Source organism: Ischnura elegans, chromosome 4, assembly GCF_921293095.1.
Source record: "Ischnura elegans chromosome 4, ioIscEleg1.1, whole genome shotgun sequence".
NCBI classification, from domain to species: Eukaryota; Metazoa; Arthropoda; class Insecta; order Odonata; family Coenagrionidae; genus Ischnura; species Ischnura elegans.
This window is the reverse complement of record NC_060249.1, coordinates 48,135,222-48,163,095: the sequence shown is the minus strand read 5'-3', so window position 1 is coordinate 48,163,095 and position 27,874 is coordinate 48,135,222. Positions and strand designations below refer to the sequence as shown.

The window sequence follows — 27,874 nt, the reverse complement described above, 5'->3', positions numbered from 1 at the left end:
TCAATAGCGCACCAATTTTTTAAAACTACGATATTTTGCTCACTCACGGCAAACTCAGTAAAGAAATAATGACATAGTAATAATTTTCTCGTAATTGCCACGCTGAAAATGGGGAAAAGAAAAAAATAACAACTTCAAGTGGTAGATAGTCCAAAGTAGCAGTAGAAGAGACTTCATTCGCAAAAGCGCCTCGTGTGAACGCTAGTCGGTACGATTTTCGCCACACGTGGCAGCAAAAGTTTCGCAAGCAGCACACGTGGATGCGATATGATGTTAATGTGTTTTTTGTTTAGTGAATTTTAGTTTTTAGTCAGCGGTATTCCGTTAATTAAAGAGAAGAAATTAGCAGTATTTAGTGGTACAGTTTAGTCCAATTTTCTGGGGAATTGATGACCAAAAAACTAACCTAAACATTGAAAATGAGAGTTTAAATTTCATCTAATTGAATTATTACACGCATACGCATACAGTAAGGAAGGACAAATAAAGACAAACTCTTTCGGTAGATGAAAATGCGTTAAGGGATAAAAGACAAAAAATCGAAAATTACAAAGAGGACAATAATTGCCCAAAAATTCTATACGATGAAGCAGTTGAGGGTAAAAATTTTAAAGACTTATTATGCATATAAAACCCCTAGTAAATTTACGGGAATACACAAAAACAAAAATTGTAAAAAATCCCCTTTCTGAAATATAAGATTCTGGGTCACTTGAGTTTGGCTGTTCAAACCACGACGTTTTATGCCAAACTAGCAGACCGCCCTTGGAAACTTGGAACTTGGATTTCATGATCAAATTGGATTTTTAGATTTTACCTTTGATTGTGTAAAGAGGTGTGCCTACCCTGCAGGATGTCCAATCACAGAGATGGTGTGACGTGGCGTAACAAACGGTAATGAGAAAACGATGCAAAAGACTCGTCGGACACATCCCGAAGTAGCATTACGGGCTTTGGGAGCATGAGATACACCTACGTACTAACTTTGGTTGCAATCCGTCCAGCCATATGGAAATGCATAGCGGACAGACAAACAGACATCATCTTTTATATCTGTACATAGAAGATATACAACAATCTGATAAATTTTAAAGGAATGCACTTTGGCAACCGAAAAAAGTTATATGGCTTTGTTATATAGCTTCGAAAATGTGTTATATAAATAGTGTTACAGGTTACCCATCCAGTGTCGGTAAAGACCAAAAGAAGTTACATAACAATTTTTTATAAGTTTGTTGCTATCTATTTTGGAAGCCTGAAAATGTTATATTACTTTGATATATACGATTGTTTATTAAAATTGTTTTATTACATTGTTACATAGTGAACATGGGACTTTGGTTGCCAGTCGGCGACGACGAATTACAAAGCTATGTACGAAACAAGGGAATTTGTACGCAGTTGCGTGCTCTGCACAAATAAGCTAGAGTTATTGTAAGTTATAAAATAAGCAAGGCTCACCCGGAACTCTCCTCCGCTTCCGTCGTCCATCTCGAGCAGGTATCCTTCCACGAAGGAGGTGGGCGGGGGCTGCCAGGCGATTGTCACGCTGTTGTTCTCCGCGCTGCACTCCTCCGGGATAATGGTCGGGGCTGCTGGCGCTGCGCGTGACGACAATGCAATTAATACAACTTATTTGAATGGAATATACCTGCAGGGGGCAGTTCAGGCATCTGCCGAAACGTCGGATATTCAAATACGAAAAAATTCAGGAAAAATCAAATCTCGGGAGTTTTGGTTGCTTTAATCATATTCAAAAATTGTGTTTTGAATATACCTACGCAGTAGAAGATCTTTTTAAGATTATAATAACGAACTTGACCAAAACTTCAAGAATTGATTCATATTCAGGAGAAAGATCAGAAGATATGCTCAAACAAGTGCCGTGACACATAATGTAAATTTCAAATTAATTCAAGACAGCTTTTAAAACGGAGTCATAGCTGTCATTTCAAAGAAAAGGAAAGATACATGCAAGAACTCTATCTAAAACAATGTCTACAGTGACAGATGTAGAACAAACTGATTTAAATTTATTCAAAATGAAAAGACAAAGTCAAGGAAGATATCAAAGAGAAATTTAGCAAGTGACCCTGAATTAAAAGTAAAAACTCATCACGCAGTTTTCTCATAATTTTATTACGCCGCCAGAAAAAAAAACCCTTCCAATTAGAGTTTCCTCAGTCCGGTGCTCAACGCCGGTGTGCAACTTAAATGGAATTAGAAGGAAATGCAAATAAAGAGTTTCCAATTTTGTGGAAGAATTAATTACCAACCATGAGCCTTATTCCAGCACGAATAATTTATCTCTAAATGCAATTCACACAAAAATTGTAAATTTTTATAGCTTTTAACATTTTTAGCAAGGAGAAGGAAGTGGAAAAATTTTACCCGGATATTTCAGCAGTACAATAAAGAGAATCATACAATTAGTACGTGGATTAAATGAAATTATGAGTCACGACTGGAATTTAAAAGGTAATTAAAAATATTCGTTCTGAAGAGCGAAGTAAGGCCATAGCATAGCGGAAAAATATTTTTAAAAACTAATATATCCCTTTATTCCACATTTTTCAGGATCATTTAGAGGATAAAAAGTTGAAATTCGTTCCATGCACTTGAATCAATAAAAATAGCCTTATTCGAAGTCCACAGAAACTCAACCAATCCTACTCATTTTAAGAAACGAAATATTTATTTCTATGAAAAGGAAAAAAAAACCTCTTGATTACACCATCAACCGTACGAGCAACCATATAGATAGGCAAAATGGCAGTAATAACTGAATTTAATCACAGTTTTGTTTTAATTCTAACATAACTCCAGCAATGAAAATATAAATGGCTGGTTTTGTTGCATGTTAGAGGGTATCGAATAAAATAAAAATAGTATCTGTAACGAAATAGGTTGGAAAAGTTGCCTTGTAGCATCAATATTAACAGTTCAAAATCACAGCTACGACAAAGTTCATATATATGAGTAGAGCATATCGTAGAGTCCCACCTACCGACTCAAAAATAAGACATTAAACGAGAATTGAGTTTTCTTGGTAAGTTTAATTTTTTAAGAAGCCATTAAATCAAATGCAGATAGCCACCAGGGTATTATCAAAGATTTGATTTTAATCACTGTTTTTTTTAAAATTCGATATCGACTAAATGGAAATAATCGATTCGATCTAAAATATCGGTTAATGAAAATTAAATATGGATATGGTGCACTAAAGATAAATTATCATGAATAACTCAACCATATCACAGGAAGTAATCTGGCCAGCTTAAGGAATTTCATATGAGGAAGGGTGAGTCACCATATGAGCATTGAGCTTTTATTGAACACTCACCCTATGATCATTTCGATCCTTTTATATAAGAGGTATGAGGGTTATATCTTATAACTAAAACACAGGAAAGAAGAAGTTTTCGACAGAAATAACGAGGATATATAAGATCTATGAAAAAATACACTTAAAACTACAAATTGAAGATATCTTGCTTAAAAAATCACATCTTATAAATTAGGAAATAACCATCAAATCTGATATGCATCGCTTATTTGACAAGGAATAATAAATCAATCATTGCCACCACAAAAGTTAAACTAATTTATATCTTACTGAGCGAATAGACTTTGCCTAAATTTCAAAAAGAGAGAGAAATTCAAAATAATCAATAAATCAGCACTCACACTTTGTTAGACGTACAATAAGCCACAGACACTATGGAGCATGCGAAAACGTAAAATATATAATTTTACACATCCGGGGATAAGTACGAAGAAAGCAGGCATGCGAAATAAGACAATAATACTAAGTGAATTCTTGCACAGTTACGGCCAGCTCGTCAAAGCGCCAAATGGCGCTAGATCTTCATTATCTCAGAAGACAAGGAAGAAATAGCGCGTTGGTACACCAAGTTCATCTAATTATACAACACTTCTCTGAAAGGCATAGGTGGATTAAGGGAGAGGGGGGCGGGACACGAGGCACGTGCCCCCCTCCCTTAAAGATAGAAAATATTTTTAATACGGTTATCATTACGTTCGTTTTTTGTGTACTACGGAGCCTTAATCATTCAATTTAATGTTGATAACTTTCATATTAAAGTGAAGAGAATATTTCGTACAGTAATTGTTGTATTTTGTTTTTAATCTCCAATATGATTAATTGTCTTCTTCTATATATCTTCAAATATGAGAGGATCTGTCCAGATCTGTGAAGATCCAGGATTTTTTTCTGGCGGGGGCACAAGGGTAGCCTTGTGCCCCCGCCAGAAAAAAATCCTGGATCCACCCCTACTGGAAGGAGTATATCTAAATAGGTGTGGAAGGGTAAAGGCCACTTAATATAAAAAATCACGGATAAATTTAAAGTTAGCACTTGACGATAAATTAGCTTCACTTCACGGAGACCACGAGAAATGAAGCTAAATACTCAACGACAGCGACTGAGGCGCCAGTTTATTTCCAAGGAAAACTTTTTTGACCAATCGTAAATACATTTATCTATTTAAACCCTTCCGTGACTGTGCGGGGTTACTCAGTTATTACCCCAAATTATGTTAATTTTTCATAATTTTTTTTATTTTTTACTTTGTCCCTTTGATATTTTTTGCATTTGAGCTCAACCACTTCGTCGTTATTTAAGCAACGAATTATTTTTTTTAAACATTTAAATAGATTTTGGAAACTTCATTTTTTATTGGTGGGGTAACTGAGTTACCCCACACAGCTGCTGGCGGGAGGAAAAAAAAAACTTGTTTGCTATATGATGAGTGCGGGGATAAAAGTTGAATTCTATAAATTTTATTATATTATAACTTCAATGACGCCAATATTATACATGATGGTACCTTTTTTACTTATTTTTTAATAGCATGTTAGTCAATGTACATTTACAATAGCAAAATATGAAAGATTCCTGTCATTGCGCACAAAATCAATGTAAAAACCTAAATGTAGTCTACAATGAATTAATAAATTATACAAAAGATATATTTATAATTAAAAAATTCATATTCAAACTGTCTTCAGTAGAAGTAGAATTTAGCGTTAGGGTGCGTCGACGGCTAGGTCATTCTGCACGACCACTCAGTCATTTGATTTAAGTCGTACATTAAAAGGATCGTCACTGCAAAATTTATTTACATAAAAAAAACCGGAACTTTTAAATTTTATTGAAAAGACCTATTTCCTAGAGAAAAAATCATACTATTTAAATTACTAGGGTGGTCTCGCAGGAGGGTTTCAAGGGTCCCCCTATATTGAACCGTTTACGCGTGTCACGGTATTTGTCACATACTGTCAGGATACGTCGGAAACTTAAAGGGCACCTTCACTCATCACACTGAGGAGTTTGCCTCTCTTCCGTGAAGAGAAAGGCACGAGTCAAAGGGTAGTGCCCTATCCTTAGCCGTGTAATTACTACTTCCTCCCTTCGATTGTTCCTGGCGGAGGAGGGCCAAGCTGTCCTTGTCGCATCAGCTTCAATTGTCAGTTGTCAGCGAGGAGGTTGTGAATATCTGGAGGCGCTGTATTCGAGTTTTAAGCGAGGTCAGAATTCCGCCATCTTGGTTTGACAATTTTCGGACTTAGTCTCAAACGGTGTTCGTATATAATCAAGTATTCTATTCCTTATATGGCCTCCGATTGATTAAATTAAAATGCAACGATTACCGTTGATTGTCGTTGGAATTTTCCGATCTTTCGTCATATTACTGTGTATATTAAACTGTCTGTATAGTCATATCGTCGTGAACATACTTTCGTACCGTAAGATTATTATTGGCTCTAATCTTATTAATTACCAGTAGAAGTGCAGGGGAATAGATATTTTACACTTGTAAAATGTTATTTTCGGCTAAGCTAGTGGCACAGCCTAACTGTGGTGATTGGCTATAACTTTTCCTTGGGAAAAGATATTCGAGGCATATTTTTACGAAGCCTTCCCATAATGATAGAAAAAAGGTTTAATGTGTTCGTTTGCGATAGTTAATTTTAACGTAACAACGATCATGACCGAATATTTCACCAAATAGTTAGCATTGACTCTTATGGGATCATCAATGTTTTGATCAAATTAGGCGTGGCTATCCTACCCAAGCACCCCCATTCCAGCCACACTGCGCTCAACGCTCGAAACCAGTGGTGCCCCCTCCAGTATATTTACAACCTCCTTGGTCTTTTTCGTTTTTTTGGTTCGTTTTTTGTGTATTACGGAGCATCAATCATTTAATTTAATATTGATAACTTTCATATTAAAGTGAAGAGAATATTTCGTACAGTAATTGTTGTATTTTATTTTTAATCTCAAATATGATTACTTGTCTTCTATATATCTTCAAATATGAGAAGATCTGTCCGACCCTTGTGCCCCCGCCAGAAAAAAAATCCTGGATCCGCCACTGCTGGATGGAGTATATATCTAAATAGGTGTGGAAGGGTAAAGGCCACTTAATAGAAAAAATTACGGATAAATTTAAAGTTAGCGCTTGACGATAAATTAGCTTCACTTCACGGAGACCACGAGAAATGAAGCAAAATACTCAACGACAGCGAAAAAACCTATTTTATTGAAAAGACCTATTTCCTTGAGTAAAAATCACACTATTTAAAGTACTAGTCTTCAGCAGTGCCAATTTACCGTGAAACGTTAAACAGAAACATGAACTACGGGAAATAGGACAGAATAAAATAACAACATAAAAACATGCAATGAAGAAATCAGAGGAGAGAGCAAAATATTAAATTAGCTGACAGAATGTTAGTAGCTCGTGCGGTGAAATTGTTGCATGATAAATAAAATGGGTCGATAGACTGAGGTAGAACATGTACGCTTTGACATGGGTACACGTAATACTTTGAGGGTGAACCGAGGTAACTGTGCACGGCGAAGTAACTTTGGTAAGGTGAACGTGGAAGGTAGGGCCGGTGAGCGTTCGGAGCAGTGGATTAAATTGGGATAAGGCGGATAAGCTCGAGAATGGGCTGGTTTAGTGCCGGGCATAAAGTTTCCACCTAGGTACCTAACTCCCGTATTAGTGATTAACGCAAAGGACGGGGGACGGGGATAAACCTCGAGACTAGAGGATTAAGTTACGGAGAAACCACAAGTACGGGGTCCAAACCCCCCCCCTCCCCTCCACCCTCCATTCTATTTCCTTAAGCCTGAATCACACGATCATTTTTTTTTCGTCGTGAAAGTAATCACTATCGCGATCACTTTTCCCATCTCGAAAAGCGATCGCTCTAGTGATCATTTTTCTGAATCACACGGTCACTCCCTCCGTCGCTTTTCGCATCATTTCCGATATCACAGCTCGTTGTCATAGGACCCGCATCACGTAAATATATAGCGTGTTTGTTTATCTATGTCGTTCCCACAATTGTCAAACGTTGCGCTGCAATAGCTCCATACGGGCATGCGTTCCGATTGGCTGATATGGGGTTTTAGGGACGGTTTTAGCGACGGAAAAAGCGACCGGACTAGTGATGAAAAATAGCGATGGGAATCCTCATCGCGATCGCGAACGCGAAAAACAATTGCAGGCGACGATCATTTCGCCTAGTGATCGCGATAGTGATTACTTTCGCGACGAAAAAAAATGATCGTGTGATTCAGGCTTTAGTTTGACCATCCGACCCACATAACACGAATCGAAATTTCGCGAAACTACCTCGTGTTAATTTCAATTGAAGGGCGCCCGTTAAAGTCAAGTGAACCATGCAAATATGCCGGTTGCACCTTGATTAGTGGCTACTGATATTTATTTAAAAAATTAGAATAGCAAAAAAGTGCTTATTATATGGCGAACGAAAGTTTTCGGAAATTCTTTTTCTCAATTCGGCAATTTCCGATTAGCACCTCGACGCAGGCCCTGGAATTTGCTCATACTTACTGTTTTCTACGATAATTACAGCGCACTGATTACAGATGGCGATGGAAATCAAATTCCAGCTTAGAGATAGATAGCTAAGGGCACACACCTGTCCAATAATTACGTCAATTCCTGGAATTTGCTTATACTAATTGCTCTCTATGATAATTACAGCGCATTGAATTGATACCTGATACCTACGGAAATGTTATTCCAACTAAGAGACACGTAGCTAATGGCACACACCTGTCCCTTAATTACTTCGATCAAACTGAATTATAATTGAAAAAATATGCATCAAATAATCATTTCACGCAGTCATCAAAGCTTTTCATCAATTACCTTCTATCTCTTTGTAAAATCAATTATAATATGAATATTTCGTTAGGAAATAAAGTGGACATTTGATTGATAATTTCGGAGAAAAATAATCTTCAAGACATCCATGGCAATATTATTTCATTTGATGATAAAAATATATCGCTTAGAAATTGGTTTTTCATATTTTTACATTTCTGGGTATTTAATATTTCTGATTTAAAAAAAAATATACACTCGTAGAGTATAGATATGGCGAATATTACGCGCGTACATAAAAAAAGGCAATGAAAGCCTTTTTTTTAAATATCATCCTTTGAAAGTAAGCCTTCACAATTAGAAGCAGCTTTATCAATTCTTTACAGGTAACAGCAAAATTCAGCACACAGGGTATTCAATTGAGATGGGACCTTTCTTAGCCGTATCGATGCTTTTCCGGAGTAATTTTGCTCAATTAAATATTTAATTCACGTATTTTCACTCCAAGATGTCTTCTTCCTAGATTTGCGGTTAGGGCTAACAAAACACGGCTGTAAAGAGCATTAAAAAAATTAATACAGCACCGCACGTTCCAAAGTTTCAAGCATAAATATTAAATACAGGATTCTCCATTCCCGTGAATCCATTGATTCCCGCACGTCACCGTTAATAGTGGCGTTCCAGTCGCTAGGACACTTGTCAACATACGCAGTAGCCCGCAAGAGATACTCTACGCGGCGAGTTTAATCGTTTATTGGTAAAAATTAAGTACGTCAGCTATCTAATACGATCATATCACCACAACCCTGAGTTTATGTACACTTTTCAGGTTATGAATATGAAACACAATCACAAGCGCGCAGCGCAAATTCTGAACCAGAATAATTAGTTGGTACGAATTATACCGCTCTCAGGCTCACATTAAACCACAAAAAACGTAACAAAGCAAATGACAGCGCCATTTATATCAAAGCATTGCCAGCATGAGGCAACCCAACGGTATGCATCACCATGTAACTCTTACAATTAGTGAGTTACACGGTGATTCTCATTGGTAGGTTGACCATTGACAAATTTTTCGTGAGTTACTTAGTGATACTAATTTTTTTCTACGAACGCTGCCATTGAGTTGAAAAACTACACTTAAGTTGGGATGAGTTGAAAACTTGTAAATCCTTGGCAAGCTGTAAGAGAAAAAATTTCAATTTAATGAACTCCAATATGATGAAATGAAAATAGAGATTTATTTTTGTATTCAATGTACTGTTTTCTCTTATTAACTCCACTTATCGTTGTCCGTGTTGTACTGTTTTATTATATCATTATTATATTTTTGCTATTGTTATCACTCATTCTAGCAATTTTTGTTCATTCTAATTTTCCATTTAATCAATGTGTACACATAATTCAGGATTTTTAGTTGCATTTATATTTTTCTCCATTGTGCTTTATTCGTATACTGTCTATGCATATATATTATTTAGGATGTACATCCATCAATAAATAAAGGTCTCAGAAGTCCACGTTAATAAATGCTTATCATTATTATTATCATTCACTTACGGATGCTGCAATATCATGTTAACTGCTACCTACGGATAATTTACTGCTAATTGTATCGACAAATCGTCTTTTAGCCACGGTCAGTCAGTCAATGAACCCGAGTGAAGTTCGTCTCGGAGTTCAAGAGCTCTATCCCATTTTCTCTCCGCTCGGAGGGGGTGGGGAGGGAGTTTAACTAATGAGCGCGAGTCGCACTCACCCGGCCGCTCTCCTTGAGACTCATCAGCTCACGGGGCGAGGCGAAAGTGAGACGACGCACTTAAACGCCCTCTGGGAGGCGGACGAAGGCAACAACCAGGCTACGAGAGGTCAGCGGACGTTTTATTCATATAAACTAGGGTTAGTTAAAGTATTCCACCCGCTAAGATAGGTTTACACGGAGCATTCTGCCGAGCTTTATCAGACGAGTCATTGAATCGGAGGGAACAAACACAGTTTCCCAACAAGAAGTTAAGGCAGGTCTCTAAAAAAAAATTTGGCAATAAATATTAGGGATGGACGGATCCAGGATTTTTATCAGATTCGGATGGGATCCTTGATTTTCGGAGCCCGATCTTTCGGATCGGATATTTTCGGATCCGATGCATTTTAAAATTCCTGTCGCTGACATTCCCCCGATGATTGTTCAATCTCTTGGGAAGAGTCACAAAATGTGCCAGATTTTGCTACTTTTCTTTTCAACGGCTGAAATTCTCCTACGTAACCTCTGCGAGAGCTTTCAAACAAAACGGTTCATGAGTAGGAGAAGAATCGCATGCGACGGCGCATTCGAAGATAGAATCGGAACTCTTTACACCCTAATTGCGCGTTGCATTCGCTGAAGCTATTATTAAAAATTTCGAATCCAGATCCGATGTCTTCGGCGACTTTGGATCCGATGTATCCGATGGAGGGCAATATCCGCGGATACTTGGATCCGAGGTATCCGATCCGACCATCCCTAATAAATATAAATTCAGCTATTAAAGATTATTAAGAAATTATATAAAGAAATGGCAATTAAGAAAAAAAACAGGAATAGGAGTCACCATATGGATGAAGACCCTCTCATAATTCCACCAAAATTGGTCATCCCACTCATTTCACACCATCGTAATCCTGAAGGAGGCGTCCATATAAGCAACATGATTGATAATCAAGACCCGAAAAAATCTCCCAACTGTGGTCATTTTTCATTTTAGATTGACGTCAAAGACGGACGAAGTGACCGGCTTGGGACAGTTGCCATAATTTCTCATCCCTCTCTGGAGTTTCCCTAATTTTTTTCGCCGAAAGAAGCCCATTTCTGTGAGAGAATACCCTCCATGGAGCTTACTTAATCAAAGGAGATAACGAGTCGGACGGATCAAAACGAAAAAAAACAGTAATACCCTTGATGCAAGCATGTACTTCACAACTGGAGCATACATGCCATATTCACCAGTCCACCGCAGGCAACGCTCCAAGGAATTATAGGCAAATACGAGGGTCGTTCAATGAGTAATGCCCCAATTTTTTAAAAAGCCATTGATGTACATAGATCAATGTCCTTGTCGGTGCTTCACAATTGATGTTTGTTCTCTGCACTGATGAAGTTTGACACCGTTCTAGCAGATAGCAGAACCGTAGTAGAGTCAAAATGGCGTCTACATACGACTCACGTTAAAATTAGCGTGATGTTATTGAATTTTTGTGTACAGAAAAAGAAACCGTGGTGAACATCCATAAACGTTTGTGTGCAGTGAATGACAACGCTGTAGTTGGTAGGAGTGAAGTTGGGTGATGGGTAATACAAAGTTAGAGCCTCACAAGATGCAGAAACAGAGCTCCATGATCAGACACGCTCGGCATATCAACGCCTACAAGACAAGAGCTTTTACCACCACAGAATACATGCTCCCCCAAAATGTTGGTGCTAGGCCTTAGAACGTAATGGGTACTATATAGAAAAATAGGGCATAGACAAGTCATGTAAATGCATATTGTCACGAAATTTACAATGAATATGTTTTGAGAAAAAAATTAGGGATTTAACTTATTTAACGACCCTGGTATAATCTGCAATAATTCGGGACGTGGTGAGAGAATTTCAAGCATTTTTTGTCCATAAACACGAAGTCACCACTCCTTAGTTACCGAGATATGGCAACGCAAACATTTTTTGATGCATTTTGCAGTTACCATTAAAACTGTTTTTATTGGGTATCCAGCCGTTTTGACATTTTAATTAATACTCAGGATTTTTGAGGACATTAAATGATTAATATTGGACAAAAATGTGCGATTATAAATGTCTGAAACAAGTAATCTTTGAGCTTAATAAAACAATAGATAGCGGCATTGCACTCTACGATTTTCTTCTTTTTTGGTTTATTTTAAGTAAGTGGAACAATATAAAAAATTCCTTACATAAAAAGTTTAGAATGTTTTTTACACATAGCAAACGTAACTGCGACATTCAATTTCCTCTCTACATCTCGGAAATTGAAATCTATCTTTCGGCCATTTAAAAAATCAAAGAATGGGTAAAATTTAATTTTAAAAAGCTATTTGTAATGCAGATATGACGTTCTGTCTATAAAAAATACAATGAAATCCACCAATAAAATATTTTCCGTGACGAAATGAAGAAGACGACCGTTTCGCCGTTCTCATAGTTTTTCGCGTTTTCTTATTCAAACATTTCGAACGTTTACGATTAAACATTGTTTAATGATTCATTGTTGTAGTCGAATAAAAAATGAGTAAAATGATCTATGACACGACCCTATGGAGCTTCGGCAGGATTTTTATACAAATGCTTAAAGTTCAGCGTTCTACCTTATTTGCGCCGATAGTAGTCCACAAATTTTGGAGCGGACTAGTGATTTGAACCTGGTATGGAGGGAATAAAAGGTTTGCTTCGGGTAGCGGAACTTCCTGGGCAGGCCTACTTATAAGATCAATGACTGGTTTGAAAATCCATCTGTAACAGGTCAAATTATACCATTAACTGGCTAAATCCATTACTTTAAGGTTAGTTTCCGTCAGTAAATGGTAAATGCTTCGAAATGTGACTGGTCTTTTTCAATTTCCCAGCCAGTTCACATAACAAAAACACGTCGAGTTATTGAAAAACTACTAATCGTGTACTTGTGAAAACTTTGGCCCTGGGGGAAAAATACTAGCAATAAAGGTAACAGACACGCATTAGGTGACGTAGTAAAGTTGAAAACTGAATAGAATAAAAGGCATTACTTTCTGAATAATAACAGTTGAAATAAATAAACGATCACGACGAACAAGACAAAGCACGGCAGTGAATGATACGAAAATTTTCCGAAATCGAACGAAATAATGTGGTGGAAAAGAAACGAAGACACGCAAATAGGAAAGTTATGAGATGTATGTAGTATTAAAAGTCACACAAGGATGCTTAGGAATGTTCGAAAGCGTTAATAACAGAGTTAACTTGATTTAGAATTCACTTCATGACGAAAGACAGCGACCTCTTATGCCAATCCACGAAATTCCAACGGAGGGGACATCAAGCGGTCATCGAAGATTAAAAAAATGAGAATGATCAAAAATTTCAACAGTACCTACACAAAGCTACATAAGCAATAAATGTTGCGACAATCGTTAGATGTCTCTTTCTTAGGAGGTAGTTCGTTAATTGTCCTGCGTCGTCAAGTGATATCTAAACCAAGCTTACTAGACTATTTGCGCTTCCGAACAAGCCAAAAATGAAGTTAAAAAAATGTTGAGAAAACACAAGAACACACAAAAGCACACATAGAAAAACAACAATGGAAATAACAACAAACGAAAAGGATCAAAAAGCACGCTTGGGGTTTTGAAAAGCGGAGAGACAACCTACCTGCTGGTAACCTTTCCTCGCCATCTTTGGCAGCTTTGTTTCGGAAGGTTAAGGGTAGCGTGGAAAAGTTGGAATGGCGATATGGGAAGGAAAGGAGAGAGGAAAGAATTGGAAGGAAAAGGAAAGGGAAGGGAGAAAGAGAAAAAGAAATCGGTGAAGCCCACACAAAAAAACTATTCACAACATGTAAACGTCATATGTATATACTCTAGCTCATTAAGGTGCCAATCAAAAGAACACTTGCAGTGCACACAAAATGTTTTACCACCTTTACACAACTACAGGTCTATAATCTTAGGGCATGGAATAAACAGCTCAAAACGCGCATACACACAAAAACACACTCTTCAGGTAAGTTCAAGCGAGTGGATGATTAGTTACATAGGTATTAAATTTTTGAATGAGTTTACAAGGGTATGAAAATATTGCATTAATATAATCCATTTCAAAATCTCTCAAATTCCAGATGATTTAAAAAAACCAAAAAGTACGCCACCATAAAAACAATTCCTTTCCTATATTTTAACAAGCATTTCACAAAGCGTGGTTGACGTGTTCGCCGTTAGGAGCTCTGTGATATTTTTTGCTACGACAATCAATAATAAACAATCAAAAATGGACTGTAAGCTTGAAAACGCTGATTTGTTAATGTGTAATGAATGCCAAATTATTATCAAAAATTACAGCATAGATTTAAACTTTTGGCGGATTTAATTATTTAATGAATGTATTGTAAAAAGCGCAAGGAGTAAGTTAAGACAGCATTTGGAACACATCTACAAATTAGATTTTTTAATATGAAATAGATACAAAATCTTATGAATCAAACCTAAACGATATAAAATAATTCTCATCTAATAACCTGGTATATAGTAATTACATTTACATGTAGGTACAAAAGTTATGCAAATTTAAAAAAAATATACTAAAACTATTCCCAAAATAAAATTATTGTTGTATTTATTGTAACTAACAAGAAGATCTAGAATCGTCGTTGGAGACACCGTTTACAACTAATACAAAGTAAATAATAATGTTTGATCCACTGCCGAATACTCTCACGAGACGCTGCGGAATCAGATATGCGTGGGAAGAAATAAGCAGGAAATTAATTGGATCGGCAGTTTTCATGGATATTTCTCCCACAAATTGAGCTAGATCGACGCGACAGAGGCATGAGTGGCGTTCAATTCAGCCAATACGTGAAAGATTTCGGAACCAATTACGGGAAATCAACTTCAGAGGTGAGTCAAGAGGAAAATTTCCCAAAGTAAACAGGCATGAGTGTGTGAGTGTGAATGCGTTTTTTACATACAACAATAGATTACTGCTTCAATAGTGAAGACCTCTAAATTACAAAAAAATATTGGAAAGAAAGAACAAGGAATAAAACGTAAAACGGCTGCAAAATAATCAAAGAAACATTTCAAGAATAGAAAGAAACAGAAAATTATATGCAACGTAAACACTTTAAAAAATCGTAGTTTCCTAAGAACAACAAATTGATTTAAGGCAGTAAGAAATTGCCACATCGATTTTTAACGGTTAATTATTCACGATAAATTCAATATCGGAGAATTCCAAAGAGTACAGAGTTACCAAAGGTGGTTTACGTGAATCGACACAAAAATATAACCAAGATTCCCATGAAACAATCAAGTAACCAAAACTGTACCGAAGAAAAAATTACAGTAACACTTTAATTAATAATTGATTTTTTTGTCCGCCACACGGAGAAAAAACCTGGGTGAACAATGAAAGAAATAAAAAAAAGAATTAATCTGACAGCGAAATAAAACAAACCTTAAACTTCATTGAATCGATTGAAAATTACGACAGTAAACGGTAAAGGTAAAAATGAATACTACTTTCTTCTTCGGATAGTAAAATAAAAAATAAAATCAATGAGTCAAAAGCGGCCTTAATTTCAAACACAAAAATTAAAAAAATACATATTTCTCCATTAAGTATCCCCGGAATCACACTAATAAATGACCCTATACTTGCAAATGAACATGAGTGACAGAAAAACTGCTCAGAATATCAATTTATTCAGAACGATATAACTTTTTTTTAATTAAAAAAAACATCTCAATTTAATATTAAATTTCGATACTCAGTAACTTATTCTCCGAAGTTGACACAACAAGCTGTTTAAAAACAAGTCTCATAAAACCCTTTATAAATGTATACGCAGAGTCATGCGCCTCATTTTTCTGTCATGAAAAAAATAGAAAAAACCTTCACCCCATACCGATCAGTTTTTACGGCTATATGTCTACGCAAACCGGCATAAATGAAGCGAAAAAGATTAGCACTAAATTTCAGCGAAATAAAAAATATAATGAAATAAAAATGCAAAATACAACAAAGTAACACCCTAAATTACACCACAAATATTATATTAAACGTATATATGTTGAAAACTAGTTCGAAGCTTACGTAGCGTTTTGAAAATACCATTTAGGAGCCAACACCATTACGCACGGAAGCAGCAGAGAAAGATTTAAGAGAAATATTTCCACCACCACCTTATACGATAACTGGTAACGCTTTAAAGGTATAAAGGTATTGCATATAACCTTAAACGAATCTTATTATTTATGGCTTATTAAAAAAAAAAGCCTATTTATCATAAGACGGGATATTACGTTTGATAAGAGTACGATGAATGCATACAAGGCGAAAGAATCTCATTTGAAGAGAAGGTTTTCTCTGGAGAAATTTATATTCTCCTTCACGTATGGAAATTAGATTAAATCAATGAAACATCATCATGATGATCCCTTTTCTCAAAACAAATATTTAAATCACGAAAAAATATTGCAAGTAAATTATTGAGTCTAAATAAAATGGCCAATGGAAAAGGAAGTAATGGCAAAGAAAGGAGACTGTCACAGAAATTATGTCCCATTATTTTCCTCATTGAAACTCCGAAATTGCCTTTCCTTTAGCCATTAGTTAAAACAATATTACGAGCAGAATACTCACCAAACTATAATTAAAATAAAAAAAATTAAGAAATATGAGAGTTGAGAATATCGAAAAGTCTTGTCATAATCTAAAGTCCGGTTACCGGCTATCGTTTCCACAATACTGGTATGATTCTTGAAATAGACTTTGATAACGACTTGATAGTATTGCCAAAACCATGTTCACGAATAAAGAATTTAAGTGGAATTTAAAGGACTATTACAAAATAATGGTGCGCTTTCAGTAATTCATCGGATGATACTAGATGTCACACACCTTTCATTTTTTTTCTTGTGGGGGTACATCAAAAACGTTATTCATAGACAAAAAATTCACGACCCAAACCACTTATTGAACACCATCAATGAAGCAATGACAATTATTAACGAAGTATTTTTTATAAATTAGAATGTTTAGACAGAATTTGAGAATCTTTTGGACATTTTTCGAGCAACTAAGGGAGAATACATAGACATTTATTGGTTATGTAAAAAAAACTGTTAGAGACGAAAAATTTGATAACTAAATAAACATAGACTGTTAGTTATTCCTTTTTCCTTTAAACCATGTTCAATACGGCACCATTCTTTTATGATAACCTTGTATAATGTGAATTTTTTTTCCAATGAAATTAAATGGAATCAATTATCCACGTATCTATGTCGCCCTCGCGTCGGAGGGATAAACAGTGTCGTTGCTAGGCGACGGATGCTTACGTTTCATCTGGATGAAGTTGAGCTGCTCGATGGCTCGCAGGACGGACTTATCGTCGAGGGTGAGGTCGAACTCGTGGGATGCTCGTGGAGTGGTCGCCATTTCCTTGTGCCACGTGATATCCACGTTCGCCACCCGGTTGATCAACATGGAGCCAATCTGAAGAAAAAAAGACAGGCGAAACGATGAGAACACGGACAAAAATCATCGAAGCAGAAAATAACAATAGTATCAAATGCACTACAGAGTAAAAAAAACAAGCCTTTCATTACACGGAGAATAATACGTCGGTGCTCATTAAGTTTATTACAAATAAGTGTGCAAGAGACACTGATAGGTAAGTAAGGATTGGCACGCGATATTAATACCTCAACCTAATCACCACGAACGCTTAATTCTGACAGTGAATAAAAGCTTATTCTTTTGACTTTTTATCGAATTTTGTACTGTTTTTGGAGAGAGGGTGTTTTTAAAAATATTTTTAAAATTTTATTTTTACTCTCTACTTTTTAGAGCTGCATCATGTAATCGATTAAACCAGAGCTGTTTGAGAAATTTCTGCCAAAAAATTATAACTAACGCCATTTATTGAGAAAATTTCGTACTATCTTTCCACATAGAAATTAAGTTGATAATTTACAGCACATTGGAACTAAATTGTGATGTTTGCTTAATGAATTTTGTATTGTCATCTGCAGTGGCGTAACTACGAATATGCTTTGTGGGGCGGAAAAGGGGGTTCGCTCTCACCCCAGGCAACTGGGAGTACAGGAAAATTTTGAAAAAAAAATTCCTGCCTGGAAATGCATTTTACATCATTTTGGCTCTTAAAATTTTACTTTAAGCAGATGCAGTTATTATATGTCAAACCAAGACAATAGTTTTAAATATTTTTTTAATATTTCTCTGATGCTTTGGGGGGGATCTATCCCCTCATTCCCCCATAGTTACGCCACTTGTCATCAGAAGCAAGCAATTGTGCAGACTTTCAAGCCGATCCTCTAATGGGAAGTTGTTATAAAAATCAATTCCAACACTCCATCGATGAAACACATAAATAGAAGAAGCATGTTAAGAAAAAGCGAGTAAAAATAGTGCATTATCGTGATTTCTTGGTTATCATCATTTAATTATGCGACTGGGGCCGACGCGATGCTTGATTATATAAGACATTCCAAATAAAATGTACGGCACAGTAATTATACATAATAATTGTAACTACAATTACCTTATGTACAAACATATATTTATAAAATGGCAAAAAACTGTAGGAAATTCAGAAAATAAAAATGGAAATAGAAAAAGTGTGACACTCGCTAATTGATATGTTTTTAAGAATTTTTCATGGTCTTATTAATACAGAAATATAATAAAAGCTTTCTCAAGCATGTTAATATCAATCAGGTTTGGTATGATAAACAGAAATAAAAATGAAAAAAATATGATATTCGCTAACTGATTTTTGTATTTAAGAATTTTTCATGGTCTTATTCATACGGAAATATAATAAAGTCTTTCTCAAACACGTAAATATCAATCGGCTATTGTGTGCAACTAGTATACAGCAAGTTATCAGCTCTGCTCTAAAATTCAGCCACAAAACTAGAAGATGTAAAAAGTTTGCAAATTTTACCAAAAGCCTGATTGCTCCTATAGTGTGCGACTTCTCTCGTCCAAGAAAATATTGCAGACGCATGATGCTACGAAAGAAAAATATTTTTTATTTTTAAAAATAAATTTTAATTACACCCAAACGCCGAAAAATGGTTTATACTGTAGTGAATTTCTGTAATGATATCTCTATTAAAAACAATTAATATAAATTTAAGCGTTACAAAACGAAATATACTAATTTATGGTTTTCCGATAGGTGCAAATTGGCAACAAAGCAACAGTATAGAAAACCCGCAAACCTCCCCAACAGCCCCCGAAGAAAATTTCTAGATACGTGCCTATCTACACAGCCCTTTCAAAAATTCCAAATCTAAATTCGCGCTAGAGTTTTTTCGACCTGATTCCTGCAGGCATACGGACACGCAAACGAGAACGTGGCGTCACCTGGACCAAGAAAAGTAAACAAACGGAAAGAGGGATTGCCAACGCCACCAATCCTCCAGAATGGGAATTAACTGAGGACACCAATCAACAGGGGTCTCTCTACCTATTGGAATGCAGGGTCAAAGGGTTCGGCCCGCCGCGCCGTAAGGGTCAAGGACAACAACAACAAAAGCGAAATTTCACGCTCTAAGCGACGCTACGATGCGTCGCGACGCCTGAATCCGGTCCACTCGCGTCCATACTACCAACGCTTCCCTCTCCCTCCGATGGCTTCGAGGGCAGCTGGGCGGAAAGCAACACGCCTCTGTTGTCCTAAGCGAACAACAAGGTCCCCAACTCATCAGATGAAACGCGAAGGTGAGGGATACTCCGTCGAACTGGACATCGGTACGGATTCCAATCAGTGTAAGCTCGTTAGAATAATGCTCAACCAATCCTCTCGACACGTTTCGTTATGACAACGCAGGTGTTAAGGATGACAGGGAACGAAAAACATGACAAGAACCCCACGAAAAAGGACGCGGGGTGTGGTAACTACAACCTTAAGAACGGCAACGGGGAGTACAGGAAAATTGTTGAAAAATAACATGCCTGGAAATGCATTTTAAATCATTTAGAATCGATCTAGAAATATTTCCTTCACTTTTCATCAGTCGGTCGTGTTTTGCCTTTTTGAGACATAAAGGTCGTATGAAAAGTGCACAACTATACGAAAAATTTCAGGGATTAATTATTAGATTAACTTACTACCTGGAGACCCCATAATTTTGTAATGGCGATGGTCATTGTATAATGGTGCTGGAAATAAGAAACCAATCAGGTTCATTACAATAAATATTTTGAAATTGACGAGTAAGAACATTTTCTTCGTCTTCATGAATTTTCCAGTTCTCGAACTGCGAAAGGAAGAAACCAGCCGACACTAGAGTCTTAAAAGAATATAATCATACGATGTGCTTTCGTTGTGTACATGATAGCGATGAAGTAACCCATTGACACTTATCCAAAAAAAAAGCCGTTACCGTACCGTTAAAGCGGATACGATATAGTACTTGAGAACATTTTCCAGCATCAAAACAGTGAAAGTTGGACAACAGAAAAAATAAGGTGTAATTTCTATATTTGAAGTAAATGTACACGTTGAAAGAAGTGTACTCAAAATACCCTAAAAATTTCCAAATGAGATAAAGACTATCAGATGAAATCAAGTAATACCAAAAATAAAAACCCTAGGAAGAACTTTCGTTCTCTCAGCTGAGTATGAGAGTTTAAAGCTCCAAAACATTTATTGAAATTAACGCACAAAGAAAAATGAAGTCGTAACATAGAAGAAAAAATATAACAAACTATTATTTTTTAGGCTAACTCCGGGCACACTTCGTCGATGAGCTCATCTTTCGATGAAACGAAATTGCAAAAAATTCGAGGAATTGAAATCAATCTGCTCGATTCGTCGACACGAACACGATAGTACCGATAGTCAACACTAGCTTGGATATTTGTTTAGACACACGGTAGTGACGTGTTGGTTGACGATTCAACTTGGAGCTTGGCTCGACTTGAAAGATTTGAATATTATTTTAATATTTTTAACATGTTTTAACAATTAAATTGGCTTTAATTTTTTTAACGTGGTTCAGTCACTAAATTGGTAAAAACAAAACATCTACTGTTGACCGTCTTGGCAGCTTTTGCAGTGTTAATAACTCCTAAAATTATACCCCTAAGATCAAGAGTAATTTTTTCGTGGATTTTTACCATTTTTAATGCTTATTCTGTTATCTGGGGCTGGGAAGAATCCAAAAATCGAAATAACATTAAAATCGGTACAGCCGTTCTCGAGTTATAAATGTTCTAATTAACACGATTTTCGTTTTAACCGTTTTCATTTCCGTCATTCCTCATTTCGTTGACGTGGAAGGCAATTAACCGACCCAATTCAAAAATCTTGCACTGCTTTCGCTTTAATAAAATAAATTTGGCCTTTGATGTTTTTCACGGAACTTATTTTGTAAGAGGGAGGTAATAGCACTCATTTAGGAAGGTTGATGAAAGAAGGGGAAACGAATTTTTTCGAATTGTCGTATTTTTCCCATTCAAGAACTCGGTAATGTGTTCTTATGAGGAGTATATCTTTGAATCTCTAAATTTACAAATTTGCATTTCATTCAGCTTGATTGGTTTCTTAGGTGTAGCACCACAGAAACAATGACGAGTTTTATGTACACCAAACGAAACCAAAGATTGGGTTGATTGCTGTACTCTGAATGAGTTTATTTTAGCCTGGAAATGATGGGTAAATAGTGATAATAACTCGTTAAAGTGCACATTGAATAATGAAGATATCTATGGGAAATGCGAAAGTAAGACTAAATGAAAGACAGATGTTTAAGTTTTCGAGATAAAGACTATTATTTGACAGCTTTAAGGGAAGTAGCTAATTTTAATTTTTACAAGTGCAATACACTGTAATTTTTACATAAATAAAAGTACATCAGCAAGCAGAATCGGCAGAAACATGGGAAAAAGAAGAATCCAGATCTTTATGATTTTGACCAGGTGGAAATTTATTTAATGGGCAGAATTTTTTTAACAGAAATGTCAGTTCGTTAGATTGATTTCATAACTTTCATCACACCTTCCACAATGTCACAGGTCCGTGTACAGAAAATAAACATAAATATGGCATGGAATCTGAAATATGGATACGTATATTGTTATACTAGAAAATGTACAGAAATGAAAATCTATCATTAACGGCAGGCTCAAATATTGCCAAATTGATTTATTTAAGCATGTGTTGAATTCCCAAAATGAAAACCCACTACACACCTTTATAATAAAAAAGAAAGCAATCTGATACATTCATTCAGTGAAAAGTACAACTTACTATCCAAGCTTAAATTTCATAGCAACTTGTCAGAAAAAAAAAGGCAGCACAAATGCATTGGATGAAAACGTAATGAAGTCTCAGGTTAAGGCTAAGGTCAACTTAGGAATATAATGAGCTTTTTTATTACGATTAATAAGAGCGTTGAGACGAAAATAGCCACGAGATTGACACAAAAATAGTTGATTTTTATTAAATTCCATATACAATAGTGTTAATCATTAGCGATCTATATTCCAACGGTACGTGGAAAATGCTGTACATATTTCATCCGCTCAAGTTCAACCATTGCAGAATATTTCTTTTTCGCCGGGAAAAATAAACTTGTCCCTGAAAGAAGCCAGACGATTTTCTTAACCTGTCCAGCCCTAAAGCGCACCAAATTTAAAAATATACTTAGTCGAGCAATAACAACTTAAGAAGTCGTTTCAATTCTCCAATTTCCGTGTAGTAGTAGATTCCTAACCGACTACACTGGAAGTTGTCAACAAGGGTTTTCTTCTTCAAACATGTTTTGTTCCCCGAACTTGACTATATATTTATTTAGTCATTTTTCTCTTTTCTTTATTCAACATAATTTTCCCTTTCTGAAGATTTACAAGAGGATAAAGAAATTACAGGTCGGAAAGAAGTCTACCGTAAATTTTGCTGAGTTTAGAATATCATATGACAGTCGAAGTTTTTATTATTCTTTTCGTAGACGTTAAGTTATCGTCCGACTGCCCTCAGGGACAAGTGTATGACAGTCGAAGTCTTCTGCCGGATACTTCATCGATTCATCCAAGATTTTCTTACGATGAAAATGAAAATGATACGCTTGAACTTCTCAATATTTTCCAGCCTTGGTGTCCTACGACTGTCTTTGTGATTATTGTAAAACTCATATTTGTATCATTCTCTTTATTTGTATTTTATTTGTATCATTCTCTTAATTACTGGGATCACGAAATAAATCAGCGAGCTTCGAAACTTTACTTTCATAATGTTACTATATTTCGTTGCGTTGAAAATTTTACTTCACCGTCCTGAGCTGACGTGTAATTGCTAATTTACAACGGAATTTAATTAGTAAATGCTAATTATTTTCACGAATAACTTCAATAATAATTATTTTATCAGTCATATTGGAGCTCAACAGTTGTAAGTACTATAAAAGTCATTTCACCCCAATTTATTCATATTTAGGAACAGTTTAGAGAGCTTTTACTTCACGCTACAGCGTGCAAGTACAGAAAATAATATTCTGAAGACGATTTGTTTTTTTTTCATCAAAATGTCACCAAGGTGATGCGGATGGCTTGAAGACATCCTGGCACTGGGATTACCCTCACTCTCGCTCCGTTAAAGCGTCGTGGAGCTACCGGGAATCCCGAACTCAACCCGACATAATTAAAGGGAGAGAATCCATAACCCACCGAACGCACTTTATTAGATTTTCCACCGAGACATTAAATCATTCCCTGCCGCCAGGTTAAGTGGCAGACCCAACCCGCAGGAAGTACGTCGGATGGATTTGATATATTTTTTTCACCTTTTTTTCCCCCGAAAAAGGCGAATCGGAAGGGCGAAAAAAAGGGAAAAAGGCTCGGGATTGGTTGAGGGTTCGGAGCGAAGGACGGACGAAGAGTGGAGATGGGGCAGGGGTAATGCATGGAGGGATTTTTAAAGAGGTGGTAAAAGTTGCCACATTGAGGTTTGTCGGTAGTAAGGTAGGGATTAAGTTCCTTTCCCTGGCCTTTCCACCTTTGAAACACGGGGAGGCCTCTCCAGTTTACTCGAATCGAAGACGCATACTTGTGTTTAAACAGGTTGGTATGTGTGATGGAATAACTGATTTCTATTAAAATCGAAAATAGAGTTTCATTAGCCATAGGTCAAGTTTTTGAAAATAAAATATTTATCGATTCATCTTCAATAATGTTTTCAACCTCGAAGTAGTCCCACTGGGTACTAATTCGATTACAATTTAATAATATATTTCACTATTTCCATGTTTTCATCGGTTTTATTCATCATGCTACGACATCATCGACGTCGCCAACGTCTTTACGGTCATCTTGGAAACGCTTATGCCACTCGTAAATAATTGTTTTAATCATAGCAAGCTCTTTTTAACGTTACACACACTTTGCTACACTTGATTTGTCGAAAATTATTTGCTTTGCAATCATTCTCTGATCTCTTTTTTTACTCAGTTACTCCATAACTCTGAATATAAGGAAAGCATTTATCCAAAGTCTGTGTACACTGCTTATTATCTCATAACATGAGCATTATAACTTCAATGTACAAGTCTTTTATTTCGTCTGTAGCGGCAATTAAAAAAATAACAATAAATGCGAAAAGTACCTGTCGGCACTGTCACGAATCTACCCTCTCAAAGAAATAAGAATAACTTGGCAAGATGGGTCGGAGGGAGCTTTTATAAGGGGTCTCTGGGTCGGAGTTTTCGAAGGACTACTTCTGCTCGTTCATTTTTTTTCTTTCGTTCACTTGTTTATCATTTTATTTTTCTTCCGGTTGCGGTCTCTTTCAAGATTCCACGAGGGGGATTCTCCGAGTCTTCCTCGGGAACGGTGATTTATGTTACTTTTCCGTGGGTGGTTCATTTTGAAAACTCCTTTCACCGGCCAATTTCTTCCGCACGATCTGCCGAATCCCTACAACCGGCCCTTCCTTTTAAACGCAAATAACCACTCTCTCCTCTTTATTTTATTTTTCTCACGCACTCCGCATCCCCAGCAATGGCAAGATGGCCGTTTGGAAAAAAATAAATCTTTTAATGAAAATAAGATTCCTGATTCGTATTTAAAATGCTGATATTGAAGACAAAAATAGTACGGATGCGTATTGTGTGCAAGTAAGCCGAATAATAAGTATTGAATTCTAAGTGTTGGAATAATTGACGATAAAAAAGAGAGATATTATTCTGAACGGATGTTTTTCCTTCGAACAATAAAGTATTCAAACAACTTTGACGCAGTGATCAAGTCACTTTTCTAACCCACTCCTTAAGGCGCATAGGTATATAGGAATAAGGCACCTACCTCCACATGCCTGTTGAAGCGGATGGCGGGATAGTGTGTACACGAAGTGGTATCGGACACTTCTAAAATTTACCGATTGACCGAAAGATGTTTTGTAAAAAATGTGGCGGTTTACCGATATTCTTAAAATTGTACCTCCAAATTTTTTATAGCAACCTAGACGTGTTTCGACTGCATTGGCAAAACTTGATACTTTTCGTATCTGTAATATTAATAACTTTTATTTTTATTATACTAATTTTTTAATATTTATAACTTTTTTATTTTTTGCTTCTTATAACTGTAATATATATTTGGTAGATAACTATGCCGTACAAACGAAGGAACGACTGCAGAAATCACACGCGTGGACTTGGTGAAATAATGTACCTACACATCCAAAAAACAAGAAGTGAAAAAATCTATTTTGCATTTGGTCTCCTGCAGGGCTTTGCTGAGGCTAGGAATAGTCACCTCCCTCGACAAGGTTTTCAGTTTTTCTGATGACTTCAAAGATATAGTAAATATAAAGGGATAGCCCACATATCTCCACTTAAATTTGTTCCGATCTAAAATTAACAATGGACCGTTATAGTGATGGGATAGTGAGATATATTGACAAAAACTTGTCCGTAAAACTCAAACAATCTTTCATACACGTCATTACGTCATGATTTATACGGAAAACACTTGGCGCTATGGATTACCCTATGATGTGATCACAAATTCTTTTTATTGATCTGTATTCAAGTTAGATGATGGTTAAGATTCAAGTAGGTGGCCAGAATAATTCTTCAATTACACGGATTTTAAAACTATTGTGTCGATTTATAACTTATCTTGTGATCTTAACGCGGAAAATTAAGACGTGTGATATTTTATTACTGACACTTTCTTCATTCGAGGACATATTTTTTCAATAAATCCAAATCAGAATTATTTTCGTGCGTATTATGAACAGGAGTATGACGTTTTTTCTATACCACGGGGGAATATCACACACTCTTTTTGATAGTTGCACACTCTTTCCTAGAATAATCACGGTATAAAGAACTAAACTAAATAGAGAAATTAATTAAAATTGTAATTATTTCCTCTAATTAGTTTAAAAAAATAATTTGTTTGAGTATTTAAAGTTAATTAAGAATTAATAGAGAACAAACATCGGACGTTATAGGAGGAGAGACGAGGATAAGGTACGTTACATATGCGAAAGAAAGATTATGAAATGCGCAGAGGGATTTATTCGATTGGCTAAAGGGCTCTCTTCCAGGGTTTTTGGAAGAACCAGGAAAATTTACCCGCATAAATTCTTCGGATTATCCAATACGACGGAGGCAGAATAATCCTCGAGGCAAGTTCTGACCTGTCCCGACCATATGGATACAAAATATGGGTACAACTAGGATCTTTAACGGAGAAAATATATTCGATAAAATTCTCCTCGGCCGAAAATTGGGCAAGTTCAATAAAAAAATTCAAAAAAATGACATTCGTGATGGTGGCGGGGTATAAAGTAAAATTTTTCGGAGAGGAAAATTTCAGAAATAAATCGTCAAGCAAGCCAAGAAATAGCAAATAGAAGAGAGTCTTTCGGGCGGCGATGTGATTCCCGCGAAAAAGTTTTTTTTACTAGCTCAAAAAACTTTCCAATGCTCAAGCGGAGAGGAAACTTTTTTAAGTGCCATCAACAGAAACTTCTACGAGATGTGAAGTTGGCAAACCATAGCTACGCATAATAATTTTTCTTTATCCATCCTCCAAAAGTTAGTGATTGTGGCTAGATTACCAACGAATGAATAGAGTAGAGGCAGACCATGAAAATAAGAACCATAGAATCCGAGTAAGTACTATGCAGCGTCTTATAAATATTCACAAAGTTTGTCACCGACTCAATCTCAATGAAGAGGGACGGAAATATTGTTAGGACATGAATTGGGTATAAAATTGAGGATAGGTATCCAACTTCTTGACGGAATTGTTTCTATGACTGGTTACGCTTTATTAAGCTATATCTCGGTTACATTACACTATTATCACCATATGTTTCTATTATTCTTTACTCTAATTACGAATGACATGATTGTTAAAAAGAAATTAAAACACTTTGCTATATTCCACACTTTATTTCAGATGGTATGACCCGGGTTTCTGCATATCATGCTATCATCCTGATAACAAAGTATTTATATTTATTTTTAACATGAAACAGTTCCACAAATTAACGCCGGAGACCGTGTCTCACAATAAAATGATTTCTTCTTGGGCATAAACTTATAAAGGATGCGAAGCTCGATATCGATAGCAATACGTGTGTATTTACTTTAGTCATCCGCCAAAAAAGTAATCTAAAAAAGCTTTAAGCACTGAAATAAGGTCCTCAATACTCATAATTATACGCTTCAACTTCTAATAAATATACCATCATCCGGTTTACAACCAAATTCCTCACAATTATGAGGCCCTTTGGGACTAACCTAATGATTCGTGTGTAAAAATAATTGAGTAAAGGATTCGTTTGAATCCGAATCAATTAATTAGGAGATCATTGGTTTGACTGGTTATGTTTACTTTGGTGGAGAAAAATTTTAGGAAAGATGGCGTAGGCAATCGATAGCTATGAATGATGAAATTTTTTATT

At 36.1% G+C, this 27,874-nt stretch overlaps 1 protein-coding gene across 1 annotated transcript in view; it reads right to left on the bottom strand.

The window, feature by feature from the left end:
- LOC124157402 (E3 ubiquitin-protein ligase TRIM9) overlaps positions 1-27,874 on the bottom strand; it is a gene marked incomplete at its 5' end in the record, with an annotated part of 152,644 nt that overhangs the window by 7,228 nt on the left and 117,542 nt on the right. The window contains 3 exons of the mRNA XM_046532086.1: positions 1,462-1,601; positions 13,573-13,605; positions 17,262-17,418. Of these exons, the coding sequence (XP_046388042.1) occupies positions 1,462-1,601; positions 13,573-13,605; positions 17,262-17,418 (330 nt within the window). The remainder of the gene's footprint in view (positions 1-1,461; positions 1,602-13,572; positions 13,606-17,261; positions 17,419-27,874) is intronic.